Source organism: Nannobrachium achirus (assembly GCF_963921795.1).
Source record: "Nannobrachium achirus genome assembly, chromosome: 6".
NCBI lineage: Eukaryota > Metazoa > Chordata > Actinopteri > Myctophiformes > Myctophidae > Nannobrachium > Nannobrachium achirus.
Genome location: NC_137815.1, coordinates 42,356,683 through 42,372,962, shown reverse-complemented (window position 1 = coordinate 42,372,962; position 16,280 = coordinate 42,356,683). Strand labels below are relative to the sequence as shown.

At 42.3% G+C, this 16,280-nt stretch overlaps 1 protein-coding gene across 12 annotated transcripts in view; it reads right to left on the bottom strand.

Annotated features, from left to right (window-relative positions):
• Positions 1-6,559: 6,559 nt before the first annotated feature.
• The window catches only part of atp2b2 (ATPase plasma membrane Ca2+ transporting 2), a gene marked incomplete at both ends in the record, with an annotated part of 130,661 nt that continues 120,940 nt past the window's right edge, over positions 6,560-16,280 (bottom strand). For 8 of the 12 annotated variants that reach the window (XM_080728583.1, XM_080728588.1, XM_080728578.1 and 5 more), the window contains 2 exons: positions 6,560-6,874; positions 15,759-15,941. In XM_080728583.1, the coding sequence (XP_080584709.1) occupies positions 6,560-6,874; positions 15,759-15,941 (498 nt within the window). Of the gene's footprint in view, positions 6,875-13,502; positions 13,596-15,758; positions 15,942-16,280 lie in introns of all 12 variants that reach the window. The other 4 variants (XM_080728577.1, XM_080728581.1, XM_080728584.1 and 1 more) reach the window with 1 other exon arrangement.

The following is a 16,280-nucleotide window of genomic DNA, read 5'->3' as shown; positions in this document are numbered from 1 at the left end:
ATTGATAGATAGATACAGGGATGAATAGTAACATGGGGGCATTTTGTATATGTCATCAGTCAAATGCTGCCCTCCAGTGGAGGGAACATGCATGACCCTAGACCTCCATGTCCTTTTCATTGCATGAGCTCGCCTACTGTAGTAGGCAATCCGTGGACCTTCTTCCAATCTACTCAACTACTCATACAACAACAACACCAACAACAACCCTGGGTGTACCATCCATCCATCTTGTACCATCCATCCATCCTGATCCATCCATCCACCCTTGTATTATTAATGGGAATGTATTATATATGAATCGAGCTACAGCTACTAGAGGAAGTTAGGTGAAAATCATATCATTATTGCGACCGTAGGTCGCAAGTTTAGTATGTGAACGGTCACAGATTGTCTGTAGGCTATGTAGGCTATAAATGTATTTCTGTCACGCCTGACACTGGTTCTATGGGTTTGTCCTTCTGACATCATGCTCTGGCTTCACTGTGATGTCACACTAACAGAATCCCTTTTATGCCCATATATGGAGTTCCCTGATGTCATCAATATCAAGCCCATATCTAACAGGACTTCACATGGGAATGCCCATATGGAGGCCACATCGGCCACCTACCACACTAACGGCTGGTTCTATAGACAGGGATCTCCATGTATGGGCATAAAAGGTATGATGTCAGATGTCATAGATATCATAGTACTTTCACATAACAAATAACTGAGTAAGCATGTTTGGGCTCTCACAGCATATCTCCATATACGGTACATGGATCTCCATATACAGTATAGGTACCATGGGTAACTGGTCCGATATACATCACTGGCCAGATGGCCAAGAATTGGCTTGTATGTCGCCCTGAGGCGTCTTACTAGTATTGTGTAATTCTTGTTCTTGAGAATGTAATAGGCCTAATAAGATATAAATATAAATAGAATAAGTTGATAGCTTTTGCAAAAGCAACTGTACATCCCTAACACATTTTCTGGCACGCCATTGAATATGAAATCCATGTATAAATAATAACCCATGAATGAATAAATATTTGTTTTTACAACACATCACGTAATAACATTATGGTGTAGCAGCTTGGCAGCCCTGTCTATTATCTGACATTCTCTGCTCGTCTATTAGGTTGGAGCTGAGCTGTGTTCTGCATGTGTTGAAGTGTGTCCTGTCAATTACCTGGCTGTCTACTATTTGGCTGGCAACAAATACTGTTTTACGGCCTAAAGATCCACAACAAGAAAGATGTATCATGGGCTACAGGATGTGCTTTGTTCTATGCAGCTTGAGAAGCCCTGACCTCAGTTATTCCATGGTCATCATGTATCATGGTTAGTATCATGTCAGTATCATGTCACATGATAGTGACATGATACTGACCAAGGCTGCAATGAGTCGCATCGTGTGAAGTTGTTGGCTTGTAGATGTGTTCTTTTCGGCAAGCAACACCGTTGTATGTATGTATGTATCTGTATGTACCGGTATGTATGCATGTACTGTATGTATGTATGTAATGTAAAACAGTAAAATTTGCCTTTCCAGACATGTTTAAACCTGTAAGACATTGCAGCTCCTGGTGTCCTGTGGCTTCCACATGTACAGTATTTCTGGTCTGTGGCTTGGTGAGGGCAGGTTGATTACTTCAGAGTCTCCAAGACTCCATATGGCTGGCTTTGGGCTAGCTCTGGTCCATAGCGTTAGTGGAGTTCTCCCTAACGCTATGTTCCTCTACCTCCCAAATCCTATGCAAATCCGGAAAGACCCGTCGTCTGGTCCGAAAATAACAAAAACTGTTTCACCCCTCACCAAACCAAAGATATCAGTGGACAGTTGAAAGCTTACTCTACTTAGTGGGCGCGGTCTGAGCCCCCCACCACACGATTAAAATACATTTCTAGGGCAAAATGAAAAATATTCTACCGGATTACATTCATTAGCTTTTTGCTACGGGTATGCGTCGGGGGGCATTTATGTGTAATGGCAACATATGTTATTCCATTATATGATGTTTCACCATGAGTAGCGTTGTTTAGCAATCTTTTTGTTTCATAACTACAACGTAATACACTGTGACGCCAACAGGGATGGTTACTGGGAGCACAATCCTTCCTTTGTTGCTCTTATCGAAGAGTCATTGTTCCGACTTCTTCATAGAATGCTTGTTTTTATCTGAATGAGACGGCCATCATGTTAAAAGCAGGGTGGGACAGCGTCACAATCCATGGAGCATGGCTGTGAAGACGTACGTACTACCTGCTAGTGAAAGTGTTGCCTCTTCTGTTAAGTCGCAGAAACACTTTCATTGATATAAACTACTTTGTCACAAGACGGATGCAACAACACAGCAAACTCCCGAGAACCAATCAAAGGTAGCACTCATCATCGGCTGGGAGGTGTTAGAACCAATCAGAACAGGACACGTCACACGGGGCCAGGACACACCATTCTGGGTCATGCTGCTCTGGGAGATTTATTTAGTGCTTTTTCATTTTTTTGTTTTATTGTTTTTTTCATTATCATTTTTTTTCCACTTGCGCTCCTGTCAGGAGTGTGATAGATGGGACAGTCAAGCGTCATCATCATTGTCAACATCATCAGAATTGTTTCCAACATTATCATCGCCACCACCATCATCATCATCATCTTTAGTATCATCATAATTTCATCATCATATACCTTTTCCCTCAAGCTAGAACATAATTTACATCACATTGTTTTATTGACTTTTGAGACACAAACATTCCGGCAACACACTCTAGGATAAGGGTGAGTAACAATCAGAAAAGCATGACGTTTTGCATAGTATTAAATGAACAAAGACATTGAGTTCCTTTATTTACAATTATTGTATAGATAAAAAAAATATCATAAAAACAAGATGAATGAACACTTAATCACTTACCCATAAATGGCTAAGAATGCCAAGAGATATCTGTTGGCATTTCTCTTTTTCTTTGTTCCACAAACTGCATGCTGCTAAATACAGTACATCGAGGCAGGTGAGAGTATATTGCAAGAAGTACCACTGATATCATCATTATCGTCATCGTTATCAATATCTTCATCATCATCATCATCATTGTTGTTGTCGTCATCCTCATTATAATCAATGTAATTATTGTTTGTTGTATTATTGTTTTGTGAGTCTGACAGGAGCTGTGATCGGTTACCAATCAGCTGCATCGGCAGTATGACCTGTGGTGCATGATGGTACATGTAGTCAAGAAGAGTTCCTGTTTCACACCAGTCCACGAGGAGGTTCCTCAATGGACTTGTTGCTCTATTTACAAAGAATACTTTAAACTTGGTGTCTCGGTGTCCTCTTAAAGCTGAAAGTCCTCCTGAATGTAAAAATGGTTTTGAGAATGTCGGCTGAAGTCTTTTTCTTAAAAATGTCTAGTTTGTTTGTTTTTGTTCTTTTTTTATTTCTTTTTTTTTGTTTGTTTTGTTTTTTGTTTAGTTTTTTTTACAGAGGAAAGAAAACGAAAATAATTGTCATTAAACTTCTTCCAGAAAAAATAAAAATATCAACAGCTCCTAAGCAGAACGTCAGAATCACATTTCAACTGAAACAAAATATATTTTATTCAAATGGTCCATGTTGCTTTTTCAACAGGCCTGAGCTGACAGGTAAAGCTTGTGCACCCTTCTGCAGATCGACTGGAAAATGACACAGGAGGAGGACATGAAGCCCGCTTTATAATTCGCCGTACGCCCGCGTTAAGCACCAGAAATAGGCTTCCTACGAGCTTGTAGATCAGCTATTTTCCCTGCGCGACACGGTCGTACGACGGAGCATAAATTAAGCATAAGCCTGAATTACACTTAGATGCGTGTCGGTGTCGAGTGCTGAAAATAGTCTACCTAAGAGCTTATAGGTCTGCTGTTTTCAGCGTGGGACACCAGCATGCAGCAGAGTATAAATTAAGCCATACAAAAAAAAAGAAGAAAAATAGAACTGCTTGGATATGTGATTGTATATATATCGTGTGTATATGATTTTTAAGGGAATAAAAAACCTGTGATTGGATCAAGTTGCATACTGAGCCTATTAATGTCATGCTTGGTAATGACTCGAATTAGTTACAGAAATAACAAGAGTACAGGTTAGTCTAGTTTAGGGGGGGCCTTGTCCTTCTGGGTGCAGTAAATTGGGTAAGTGTGCCTTCTCTCGGCTAACAACTGGTTGGTCAAAGCACAATAAATAGTTTACAACTAGTGAGTACAGTTGAGATGCTAGTACTGTATATTCTGTGACAGCAGGAAGACAAGCTTGGTTAAAACACACAAAAGCACATCTAGAAATACACCACAGAGTTTTCATTCATAACCAGATAGTGCAGAAAAAGGATAATCTTTTGTTTTATATATAGAAAAAGAGTCAAAGCAACATTCCATTTCTGTTGTGATATTTTTTCAGTTTTCTTTTTCCTCTTTTTTTTCTCTTCCTTTTTGATGTTCAAAATGCCAACAGCTTTTTGGGGCTGCGTGTTTATGTCTTTTTAGAAGAAGAGGAAAACAAATAATGATATTAAAGCCAAAAATAAAAAAAGAAAGATTTATCAACACAATATAGCACAAAATCTTCAACACAAGTGTTCGATTTTCATACAGGTAAGCCAAATACAACTTAGTTTGCAAATCTCTAAAAATGATGACTCGATTGCAACCTTTGATGGTCACGCATAACTTAAAACACCAAAGTCCTTTAAATGAGCAGATTTATCTAGATGACAGTTCACCATAGAGGTCCTGATAGATATCAGCCTTGGACTCAGGCCCTAACCCTGGGCCAGAGCTGTAGCACAGAATAAAAAACACAAATGAAAGAACAAAATAACCCCCCTCTGTCTCGTTAAGAAGACTTCCACTTGGGAAAAAAAATGACAAAACAAAGGGAAGCTACTCAGACTTGATCCCAACAATCGTGTAGAATAATACTAAGATGCCACATTTACTAGGTACTGTATCCCATTATATTTTGGTTTTGTTTTAGTTTGTTAATCCTCTAAAAATATCTACAATATTTGACAAGATAGCAGGCAAGTTCCAGCACAAGGGTTTTTTCAGTAATAAAACACCAACAGAGCTCTGGTCCAAGTATATATCTGAGCTGTGAGCTTCTCCACCCCCTTTCTACAAATCAGGAAGTATAATCTCTACTATGGGTTGTAAACAAATTACATTCTCTTTAGGACATAAATAAGTTAAAGTATTTAGAGCCATTGAAGCAGGAACAAGGCAACATGCCGACAAACAAAGATAAACTCTCTCTATATATATTTATATTTGTATTTATAGAATATATATTCCATAAATGCTATCATCCTCACCATTATTATAGGTTCCTCTTTTTCCAACAGGTGCAAAACTACTGTGCAAGTTGAGTCCTACAACCTCTATACATATTTCCTTTTATGGATGAATTAAATCTTTACATTTGGGTACATGTACATGCCACACAGAGGGAACTCGCAGGCCAGTAACTCTGAGAAGCCACCTTAAAAACAGCAGTCTGCCTGCATCCTAGCCCGTCATAAAAAAGAAAGAAAAGAAGAAAAGAATTCCAATAAAATTAAAACCCTTTAAAATAAAAACTTGGGTAATGTACATTCATGCAGGAGCAATAATAATAATAATAATCATAATCATAATAATGTTTTTCAATTTAATTTAAGCTATTATCAATATAGTCATTGTTATTGTTGAGGAAAGAGCGTTGACAGGAGATCAAAGTCTGCTTTGTTTTCTTTGTTGTTTTTTCTACTCCTCTGCAAATTCTCCCTTGTCATCCTCTTCCTCGCTCTACTGCCACTATTGACACAGTTCAGAAACACCAGTCAGTGGCACGTGCATACATGCGCCACATATATACACACACACACACACGCGCGCGCACACGCACGCACGCAGACACACACACACACACACACACACATACACTGGCGCGCATGCACTCGCACAACCACAAGACGTCACGTGGGCTTTGTGGTTTTGTTGAGCTTTTTAAATTGATTGTATGTAGTAATTCAAACTATTGATGTTCCCCCCAATCCAGAGTAGAGAGCTCCAGGCGCTCAGGCTTTGGGGAGGTGGATGAAAGGTTGGATGTGCTGCAAGGTAAGGGGGAACGGGAGGCAAGGGGTGTCGGACGGACGGACGGACGGACGGACGGACGGACGGACGGACGGAGGGCTGTAGTACGCTTGGGGGACGTGGATGTTGGGGGAACTTGGGGCCATAAGGGGCCATAAGATAAAGCTGGGTACCAGTTCAAAGGGTCTAAGGCAGTGGTTCTCAAAGTGAATTCCAGGGACTCTGTGGGTTCCTTTTAGGGGGGTCTAAATTGGCCCATACAAGTCTGTAACTCTGACAGTGTACAAATGGAACCGAACAAACCCTGACGGGTTCGTTCGGTTCCATTTGTACACTGCCAAAGTTAAGGGGAGACCCTGAAACGTGAAAGTTTGAGAAACACTGGTCTAAGGGACGGGTGGGAGGCGCCCCGGGGGCCGGGGGCGGTAGCGCAGCAGGGGATAATGAGGTTTACTCTCAGTGTTAGAGACTGGTCTCCAGGCTGTGAAGAGGGCTGGCGCAGAGGGAGGAGGCGGCCGATCTACTGGTGTCGATGGTCAGGTTGATGCCGCTGTCGATGGCGTTGTTGTTCTTGTTGGGCGACGTGGGCTGGCTGCCCGCGTGCTTCTTCCTGTTCCGCCGCGTCTCCTCGTCCGCGTCGTCGATGAGGGGGATGTGGGGCGTGGAGTCCTCTATCCTGAACTCGGGGTGCGTCATGAAGTTGTGGATGGACGGCCTGGTGTCGGGTTTGTCCAGTCCTTCGTAGAGGGAGCTGCGGAACGCGTTCACAACACGGATCTGTTCCGGGAGAGGGGAGAGGAGAGAGAGAGAAGGGAGTCGTGTAAGATAATGCAACGAGGCGACAAGTTGGAGGGAGGCTGGAGGGAGCCCAAGGAATGAGAAAAGGTTATGAGGGAGAGGGAGGGAGGGAGAGAGAGAGAGAGAGAAAGAGAGAGAGAGAGAGAGAGAGAGAGAGAGAGAGAGAGAGACCGAGGCGTAATTTCAAGAAATAGGGCGTGGGAAAAAAGAAGTTAGCATTTAAGGCCTGTTTCTAAAATAGTTAAAATAGTTGATCTACAGGCTCTCAACGCGTCTCACGGCGACACGTTGGGAGCATGTAGATCAACTATTTTCACTATTTGTTTGGGGGGCGAAAAGAGAAAATGGCTGAAAAAGTTCACCTATAATGAACTAACCCAAATTTGGGATGCTACATTGAAAGTGGGTAATAAATTATAACACGTGCGACATACTGTAAATGGATTAAATCAGATTAAGCCGCAAAAAACAATTCAGTTAGGGACAATTAGTGGCCATTGGCATCCCCTGTTGCCCCAAATCACGCCCCTGAGAGAGAGAGAGAGAGAGAGAGAGAGAGAGAGGGGGGGGTGGGGGGGGGGGGGGGGGGGGGTAGATATCTCACTTGAGGAGAGATATAAAGGGGGAGGAGGGGGAGGAGCAGCAGCAGGAGAGAAGAGACCACCGCAGTCTGTGTTCTGCTTTCACAAGACAACTACAGTTCACAACTCACACGACTGGCGTGCACTGAGAAAGACTGTGGTGGGGGACACAATCATAAAAATATATAAAAACACAGCCAAAAAAACTGTCAAAATCAAACGTTTGAAGGACAAAACAAGTAAAGAAAGCAAACACACAAATGCTCGTTGTAAGTATACGCTTTAAAGTCCAATGTTGCGGTATACCTAGAAACAAGCCACGTTAATAAACAGAACACTCACAGGGAAATTAAAACGGGGAATAACACATGCAAGTTGGAAGAGGTCTGGTGGACATTAAGGTCAGTAAAAAGGAAGGATGTTAGATCTGACCGATACAATCGGAGAGCTTAAAAACTGCAGTGGGTACAATATCCACACGGTTTGAATGGGGATACAGTACGTACATACACATACAAAGAAAGAGGGAGAGAGAGAGAGAGAGAGAGAGAGAGAGAGATAGAGAGAGAGAACACAGGGTGGGCAAAGCACATGGTCCACAAGTCAACAAGTCTGGATGATGCGGGCTTGAACACAGTCGTGGTGTGGAATTCATAACAAAACAGCACATCAAAGACTATGGTACAGCAACCAGACCACAAGCTCACACAGCGGATGAAACACGGTGAGCACACAAGGACATTAAACAGGAATTCAAACATGCAACAAGACAACAGGACGGTGTGGTAGGGATGGAAGGACATACGACTGCTTAAATAAACAGATAAGGAGGGGATTAATAATAGTCATAATATTATTGTCAGGTCCGATGACCAAAGCAAGTTATCAACTCCATGCACATCTAAGTAAACACTCAAGTATATGCCCCAATAAACAATTGTACTTTTCAATGACAAAACATCCCAGATTCATTATAAGATGATGATAGACTACATCCTCCCATAACCTGGAGGGATGATTGCTCAACGATTGGCTACTTCCTTGTCAGCTCAACCAAGGATGCGATTATTGTGTCCGTAGGAGATGCCTTGTCGGCTGCGGCTGAACCGGAGGTAGGGAACGATCCGTTGTGTTCACTTGGACCGTGCAGAGGTGCTGAAAGTCGGGGGGGACGAAGATTTACGATACTGTCCCTATCGGTACGTAACTCGGACAGTGCTGAGACGGCTCAAGCGGACATCGCAACGCCCGACACGGCGACTCGCTCGTTTAGCTCGCTCAACGGTGTCTCACGTGGCTCAAGTCCGCTTGAGACGCCGCACCTCAGTCGTCTCCACCGAAAACAAGCGCTCCTTTACAATGCATCTCCTAAGGAAACAATAGCACCAAGGATAGACTATAGTACATCCCATTGCCAGGAGGGATGATTGCTCTGTGATTTGCTAGTTTGTTGTTAGGCCAACTGGCAGACCAATGGTACAACTTCGCCAGTCACTCAGTGTCTATAGGATACATTTGTGTTTATAGTGCTGGCCCCTGTGTCCCGGCTAAAAACAAGATGTACAAAAAACTAAAGAAATCAGAAATAGACAGGACCCGCCGTGATGACATCATGAGACAGGATGTCTGACAAATAACACGTGATGAGTTGCCAAAGAAGGAGGGGGTAGAGTGTGGACGGGGTTTACGTCGACGGTGGCACTGCTGATAAGGGCCTCCATCAGTAATTATGGTAAGGACACAGTGAAGTGACGAAACAGAATGAGCAGCTGAGGTTGCCAGGGTGACATCCACACATAAAATCCTCAGTGTTCATTTAAATTCATACTGTGCAACATTTGGCGACACCTACTGGTAGCACTTAAAACTTATGGATAAAGGGAGTGGTGACATCACCCATTGGTTTCTACAAACGATTTTGAAGCCACTTTTTCAGCTAATTTAAATCCACCATCTTGGAATTTCCGGTCCCGAAAAGCAACCGGAAACGAATGCTATTGGCTGGAAGGGCAGTGAGGGCGGGTCTTCATTCAGTAGATCCAGTAGAAGCCCAAGAAGCATACCATTACTTTAAACTTTTAATGGGACCATAATTTGCAAAACACATCATTATAATTGAAAGGAGATTTTAAACTAGCTACTGAAAGCATAAAGTATTTATAACAATGTTTTCTAAGATAATAACACAAAGTTTAAAGTTGCATCAAGTCACCATAGATGCCTTAATGGTCCACGTCACATTGATATAAACCAGTATGCGCACGCCGGTCGGCACCAAATGAACCCCACCGTTCATAGGATGCAATGGATGGCACTCGTGTTTAAAAATGCATTCCATCAAACTTTCAGATGCCGTTTTTCTCCCAGTGTGGAGGAAGAATGCTTAGGATTTTTACTGTAAATTCTCACTCTTGAAATATATAATCCTTAGTTTCTGTTGATTGTAAACAATAACAGCGATTCAAAACAGTTGTCCTTCAAACCCCACCTCTATTCACCGTCATCAGAACAGAGGGAGCGCTCCTCATGATCACCCACCCGATCCACTGGATCACCAGAGCGTCTACTGCTCGCCCAGCTGCAGTCCATGAAGCCTAATTATGCTCCGTCCTGCGACGGTGTCGCGCGCAGAGCCGCAGACCTCCAAGCTCAGAAGGGTTGCATTGGTGACGAGATGTGAGTTTGTATATCAGCTACTCTTGACGTGGAACACCGTTGCGCAATGAAGTATATATGTCTCGATAAGGGCGCACCCATGGGAGCACCTCACTAGCACACAAGAGGAGGTTGAATAACCAGTGCTCCCCAAAACAACAGGTTTGGGGATCTGTTGGGAATTGATTACATGATACAGTCAGCTGTGCATTCAGTCTCAATGTTTGTAAACAAATAATTGGTCTATAGACTTGAATTCAATGTAAAATATTTTGCAGCAGGAGCAGGGGAATCAGTGACTCCTTAGGCCATTAATGAGAACTGCAGCATTTTAAAGACTTCATATCCAGAACAGATGCTTGCCGCTTTGTCTGTACTGAAGAAACCCTGAAAAATTATGCTATCACTCGAGCATATTTTGTAACACAAAAATATGCTCGAACACATTATCAGAAACTGTATTATATAAGTATTATAACGGTTAAATACATGAATAATTACATTTTCTCTATATTGCCAGTGCCAATGTAATTTCCCCTCGCATTCAAAATGTGTTTAGAGAAGTTGTCAAAAGACACATTTTAGTAGAATAGTTGTGAAATATACAACTCAAAGAATATACTCTATGTAAAAATAACTTTTTCAACTGAAAAAGTTATGCAGTATGACTAACTCTGAAAATGGGTCAGGCTTTTAATCAACATTAAGGATTTTGCTGTGTACTTGTCTTTAATACCTCCTTTCTACCCCCAGTTCCTGCAACTTTCAGCAATAGACAATAAAAAAAGACAAGATAGGAACTGAAACAGGGACAGAGAGAGGGGGACAGACCAACAATTACAGAAAGTGAGAGAGGGAGAGAGACAGAGAGACAGAGAAACAGAGAGAGAGAGAGAGAGAGAGAGAGACAGACAGACATACAGTAGCTGATTTAGCTGTGGCAAACTGCTTGCAGTGTCAACATATCGTTACTGTCAGGCAGAAACCATCCATAATTCACGCTTTTTTTTTTTACGTTGCTGTTTTTCACAACGTGTCGCAATGATACATGTTGTGAGCTTGTAGATCTGCTGTTTCGACTATTTTTGGAGACAAAAATGAAGTGAAAGTGGTTAAGTATAATATTTGTGGAGAAGTATTAACAAGAGCTTTTGAATAAATAAAAACTACATTGGATTCATTGGAACACTTTTTTTTTCTCCTTAAATTTTCTGAAAAGTAACAGTTTTGGACATACAAGGTTCTAACCAAACATTGACGATATACAGCATATTGTAGTAAATTGTGCAATCCTGGGCATCAGGAAAAAGAATATATAATTCTCACATGCAATAATGTCCACCTTCTAATTCAGTGGTTCCCAAACTTTTTAGCCTGTGCCATTACCCAAAAGAGAAATGAGACATTCGCCCGGGACCCAAACTAGTGAAAATAGCTGATCTACAAGCACACAACGCAACACAGACGTTTATTCTTTTGAAATATATATTTATTTTTTTGTAGGAAAAGAAAATGGGACTTTTGCTCGAGTCGTGACCCATAAAAATTGGTCTGTGACCCACAAATGGGTCCCGACCCAGTGTTTGGGAAACAGGGTTCTATATGACCCCCAGACAGTGGATGCAGATGCTTTGGTGTCGAGTGAAGGCTAAAGATACAGTATTACACTGGCTCAGCAACTGTCTCTTTCAATGTCGGATTTCCCAGCAGGGGGAAACAGTATAATACTGTATACATAGAAGAACAAGAGCTCAGAATCCTGCAACAGTAGGCGTACACTATGACTCTTCCTTTTACCCCGGCCCTGGCTGCGATTGCATCTGGTTGCCACAGCAGCCCAGCGTGAATCCATTTGCTTTATAATAAGATTTCACCCCTCGGTGCCAGACTAAACACAGCAAAGAGCATTGGCGGCTTATACTTGAATGTTTAACCCAGGCCTTTGGTGAGTTGGCTCAGAATTAGTTCACAACCACTTCTCTTGTCAAGACATAGAAATGGGAAGGAGGGCTTCGGTATGACGATGGGATGGGGTGGGGAGGTGGGGAGGGGGGTGAGGAGAGGCAGACAAACTCACAACCTGAAATGTCACGCCGTGGGAATCACCCTTAGTCCCGCGCTCCTAGCACTCTGAGGAAACAAACACACATCCAGCGATGAGAAGGACAGTACACCCCAGGGTGGGAGGAGTTCTCAAGATGAATTTGAAATAAAACAGCATGGACGGCAAAACAGACAGCAAGAAGAAGAAAGAGAGAAAGCAAGGTAACAAAGAAAAAAGCAGAAAGCAAGAAAGAAAGAACCTTCAGAAATGCCAACCCCCTACATAGTACATACAGTATACCGTATACACCAGTGGTTCCAGGGACGCTCAGGGTTCCTCGAAGGGGTTCTAAAATAGATCCTTGCAGATCGGTAATTCTGAATGTGTACATTTGTACACTCTCAGAATTATGGGGGTCCTCCATAATTAAAAGGTTCAAGAACCACTGGTATACACAATAAAAATGACTTAACAGGGGCATTCACACCAGACGCGCATGTGACGCTTTTTTTTTAAGCAACTTGATTCAATGTTAAGTCAATGTAAAGACGTGAGCAATATTTCAGAGATAGAACATGTGAATCTCAAAAGTTGAAAATCTTTTACTCAAGTGATTTACACCAAAGTAAAAAGAACGGCAGTCATTAAAATTCATGCGGGACCCTCTAAGTAGAAACAACACATTTTGCTTCAAGCTAAATTGTAGTGTCCGCTGTGAATGCAACAGAGCGAAGCAATTCCTGCTATTCAAGTGATACGACATGAATGTAATCTAAAAGATTGTGTGTGTGTGTGTGTGTGTGTGTGTGTGTGTGTGTGTGTGTGTGTGTGTGTGTGTGTGTGTGTGTGTGTAAATGCGTAAGTGAGTGCATGCATGCACACACACGTGTGTGAAATAAGTATTTATACCGGTAGGTGACTATACAACAACATGTACTGCATATGAATGCTTGCTTGAATTCATCAGTGTTTCATTCCAACCGAAGGATCAATAAAGGTCTGTCTATCTATCTATTGCTCTATCACGTTACACCAGCATCCATCTTGTCCCTAATAGCTTTCCAGTCTTTGCGCTACAACTAACAACACATGATTTAATCCATACTTCCACAATGTCTACATCGTGTGTTCTGGGTTCTGTGCAACGGAACGCTACCCACACACCGGGATGGCATCCCTGAAGGTAAGAGAGCAGACAAGCAGACGGACAGAGACAGAGTTCTGACTCACGGCCAGTAGTGGGAGGAGCAGTAGCAGCGGTAGTGCTGGTAGGAGAGGAAAGGGCATTGGACAAGGACACGTGACTAGGACTAGAAACATTGGTTACATCCTGGTTCTGGCTTGTGGTGGAGGATTGGCGTCTCAGAGCCCCCGCCCCCTGAAATGAGGTGCCGCTCTTGAAGGTGTTGACCACCTCGATCTGCGGGAGGAGAGAGGGGGACAGAACAGGACAAATGGATTCTCAGAGAGACAGAGACTCAATGGCAGACTGGCTGAATGGTATCGAATGGTGAGAGGTGCGCTCAAAATAAATAAATAATAATAAATAAAAAACAGGGATGTGTGTATGCATTTGGAACACAGTGAGAGGTGGGAGCCAAAGGCCAATGGTGCAGTTTCCCCTCAACCAAATGGTGACATTTAACTGAGTGTCAACAAAGAACAGCATGTGTATTATAGAGATGTAGCCATTTAAATTGCTCAATTTATTTTCCAATTCATTGCATCATGCCTAATCTCCCCCGCCAATGGAAATCAGTCCAGGCAGTCAGGGTTCAAACCATAGGGTTAAATATAAACCAGAGAACGGACGGCCCCATCCTGCATGGATTTTCCTCCTCATCCTCCCCAGCAAATTAAATCAGCTGTCTACTCCATACTGTGCAATGTATTTGGCTGCTTCTGTATGGTTCTGGTCTGTAGTACAGTGTTGTAGGATAGCTTCACCCCAGACCCTCAATGACAACATTGGTGACATGAAATCATTTGGAAGGCAAAACCCAGTAAACCTGATTGGAAACTGTCTAAAATATCACAGTGATTACGGTCGGGAGAGATAAGGACGGAACGCTCAGTTCTGTAACAGCACCTACAGTATGATGGTTCTATAACCATTATTCCTGTACACCAGTGATTCCCAACCTGGGGCCCGACATAATTGACAAAACACTAAGTTGGTATTGATAATGTGACATTAATTTTAAACAAAAAGACATGATATTTTTCCTTTAGAACCTTGTAAATGTAGTTTTCGTTGTGATACCGAAACGTAAACTGGGATCTAGGAACTTAAAGTACACTACAGTACGTTAGTTCCATTGACACAAACCAGAACACAACCGATTGAAATGCACACAGCCCGCCCATCTTGAACACTTAAGACAGCAGTCGCAGTGGCTTTGTTAAGTGGTCAGATGGGTGGGCCGTGGACGCTTTCAAGATTTTCAAGTGGGCCATGAAGGTTGGGAATGACTGCACATACACCTACTGACACCTACAATATGCCCCTGTGACACCATGATGATGTAGAGATCTTCCAGAGACCCACCTTGGTGTTTTCATCAGTCCAGCAGTGCACGATCAGATGTGTCTTTGTACAGTATACCTGAATTGTTGGTCACCTTGAGTTAAGACACCTTGAGTTAAGCCCTACAGCCTGATTTATACTTACAGTAGTAATGGCGCCATGCCATATTTCTGGAGCAAATAAGTATAGCTCAAGCTTTACTGACCGCGGCAGCCTGGTCATGATCTGACCTCGACCATGTTCACTTCTGCAGAGTTGTGATTGTCCAAGCATATGTCAAACGGGTGGTCATACATTTGAAGAAGCCGTACAAACATAGATTAGAATAACAAACAACAGCTCAGGAAGGGGGAAAACGAAATACACAGGAGGTTACAGTTATGTATACAGTCAGTGGTGGAAGAAGTATTCACATGTCTTACTTTGGTTAAAGTATCAATACCACAATGTAGAATATTCTGTTAAAAGTCTGGTATTCAAAATTGAATTGAGTAAAAGTACAAAAGTATTGGCATCAGAATATACTTAAAGTACCAAAAGTAAAAGTACTCACGCAGAATATCCCATTGCATAAAAATATGTTTTAAAAATGCATACAAATATTTAAAAAATGTGTGTTATTGTGCTATTTTCAAATAGACCAAGTATAAATAGGGCTGAAGTGGTTAGTGTATGTTTTGTATTAACAATAAAAATCTAACATAACTAAAGTTTCCAAATAATTTTTGTGGCGTAAAAGTACAATATCTGACTCTGAGATGTAGAGTAGAAGTAAAAGTATTGGAAATTGGAAATACTCAAGTAAAATAACCTCAAAATTGTACTTAAGTAGGCCTACATGCACTTAGTTACCTTCCACCACTGCATGCAAATGACCTTACCAGAGTTCACAGTATTTAGAAACTGAACCTGTTTGTTTTCTCCCCACCCCACCGGAGTCAGGAGACAGCTGACTGTAGGACTCTGTCTTCTCTCTCCTTATATGGGAGGGTACAGTAAGAAACCCCCAACCTGGAATAGTAGGTATGAAACCCTTTGTCCGTCCCATGCCCTCACCTGAGTCTGTATGCGGTTGAGTCCTCTGAACCAGAGGATCTGTCCTCTCCTCAGCTCCCTCTCTGCGTGGTCAATCTCCTCCTGGTCATCGTTCGCGTCCTCATCTGGCAGATCGTCTTTCCGGCTCAGCTGTCCCGCCCTTCGCAGGAAGCGCAGCTTGCTATTGGGTATGGTTGATATCACCTGTCCCATGGAGGAAATGATGGCTCATTGGTTCAAAAGGCAATTGGGTTCAGAGACTTTCATGGGGTATGGTTCTTTTTTTTTAGATGATACTCTTTGCCAGTGGCTCTCAAAATTGCAATGTGGGGAACCCCTTTGAGAGTGTTCCAGGGGGTTCCCAGAAAAATTAGGAATAGATTTAACACTTTTTACATTTTATACATTGTTATTTGGAAAAAATACGATCCACAACATTGTGAGCTTGCAGATCGGCTCTCTTCGAAACATTTGGACGTTTTTAATTTGTTAAGAATTTAGAATATTCTCTTATCCTCCCTGGCACCAAATCTTTTCAGACAT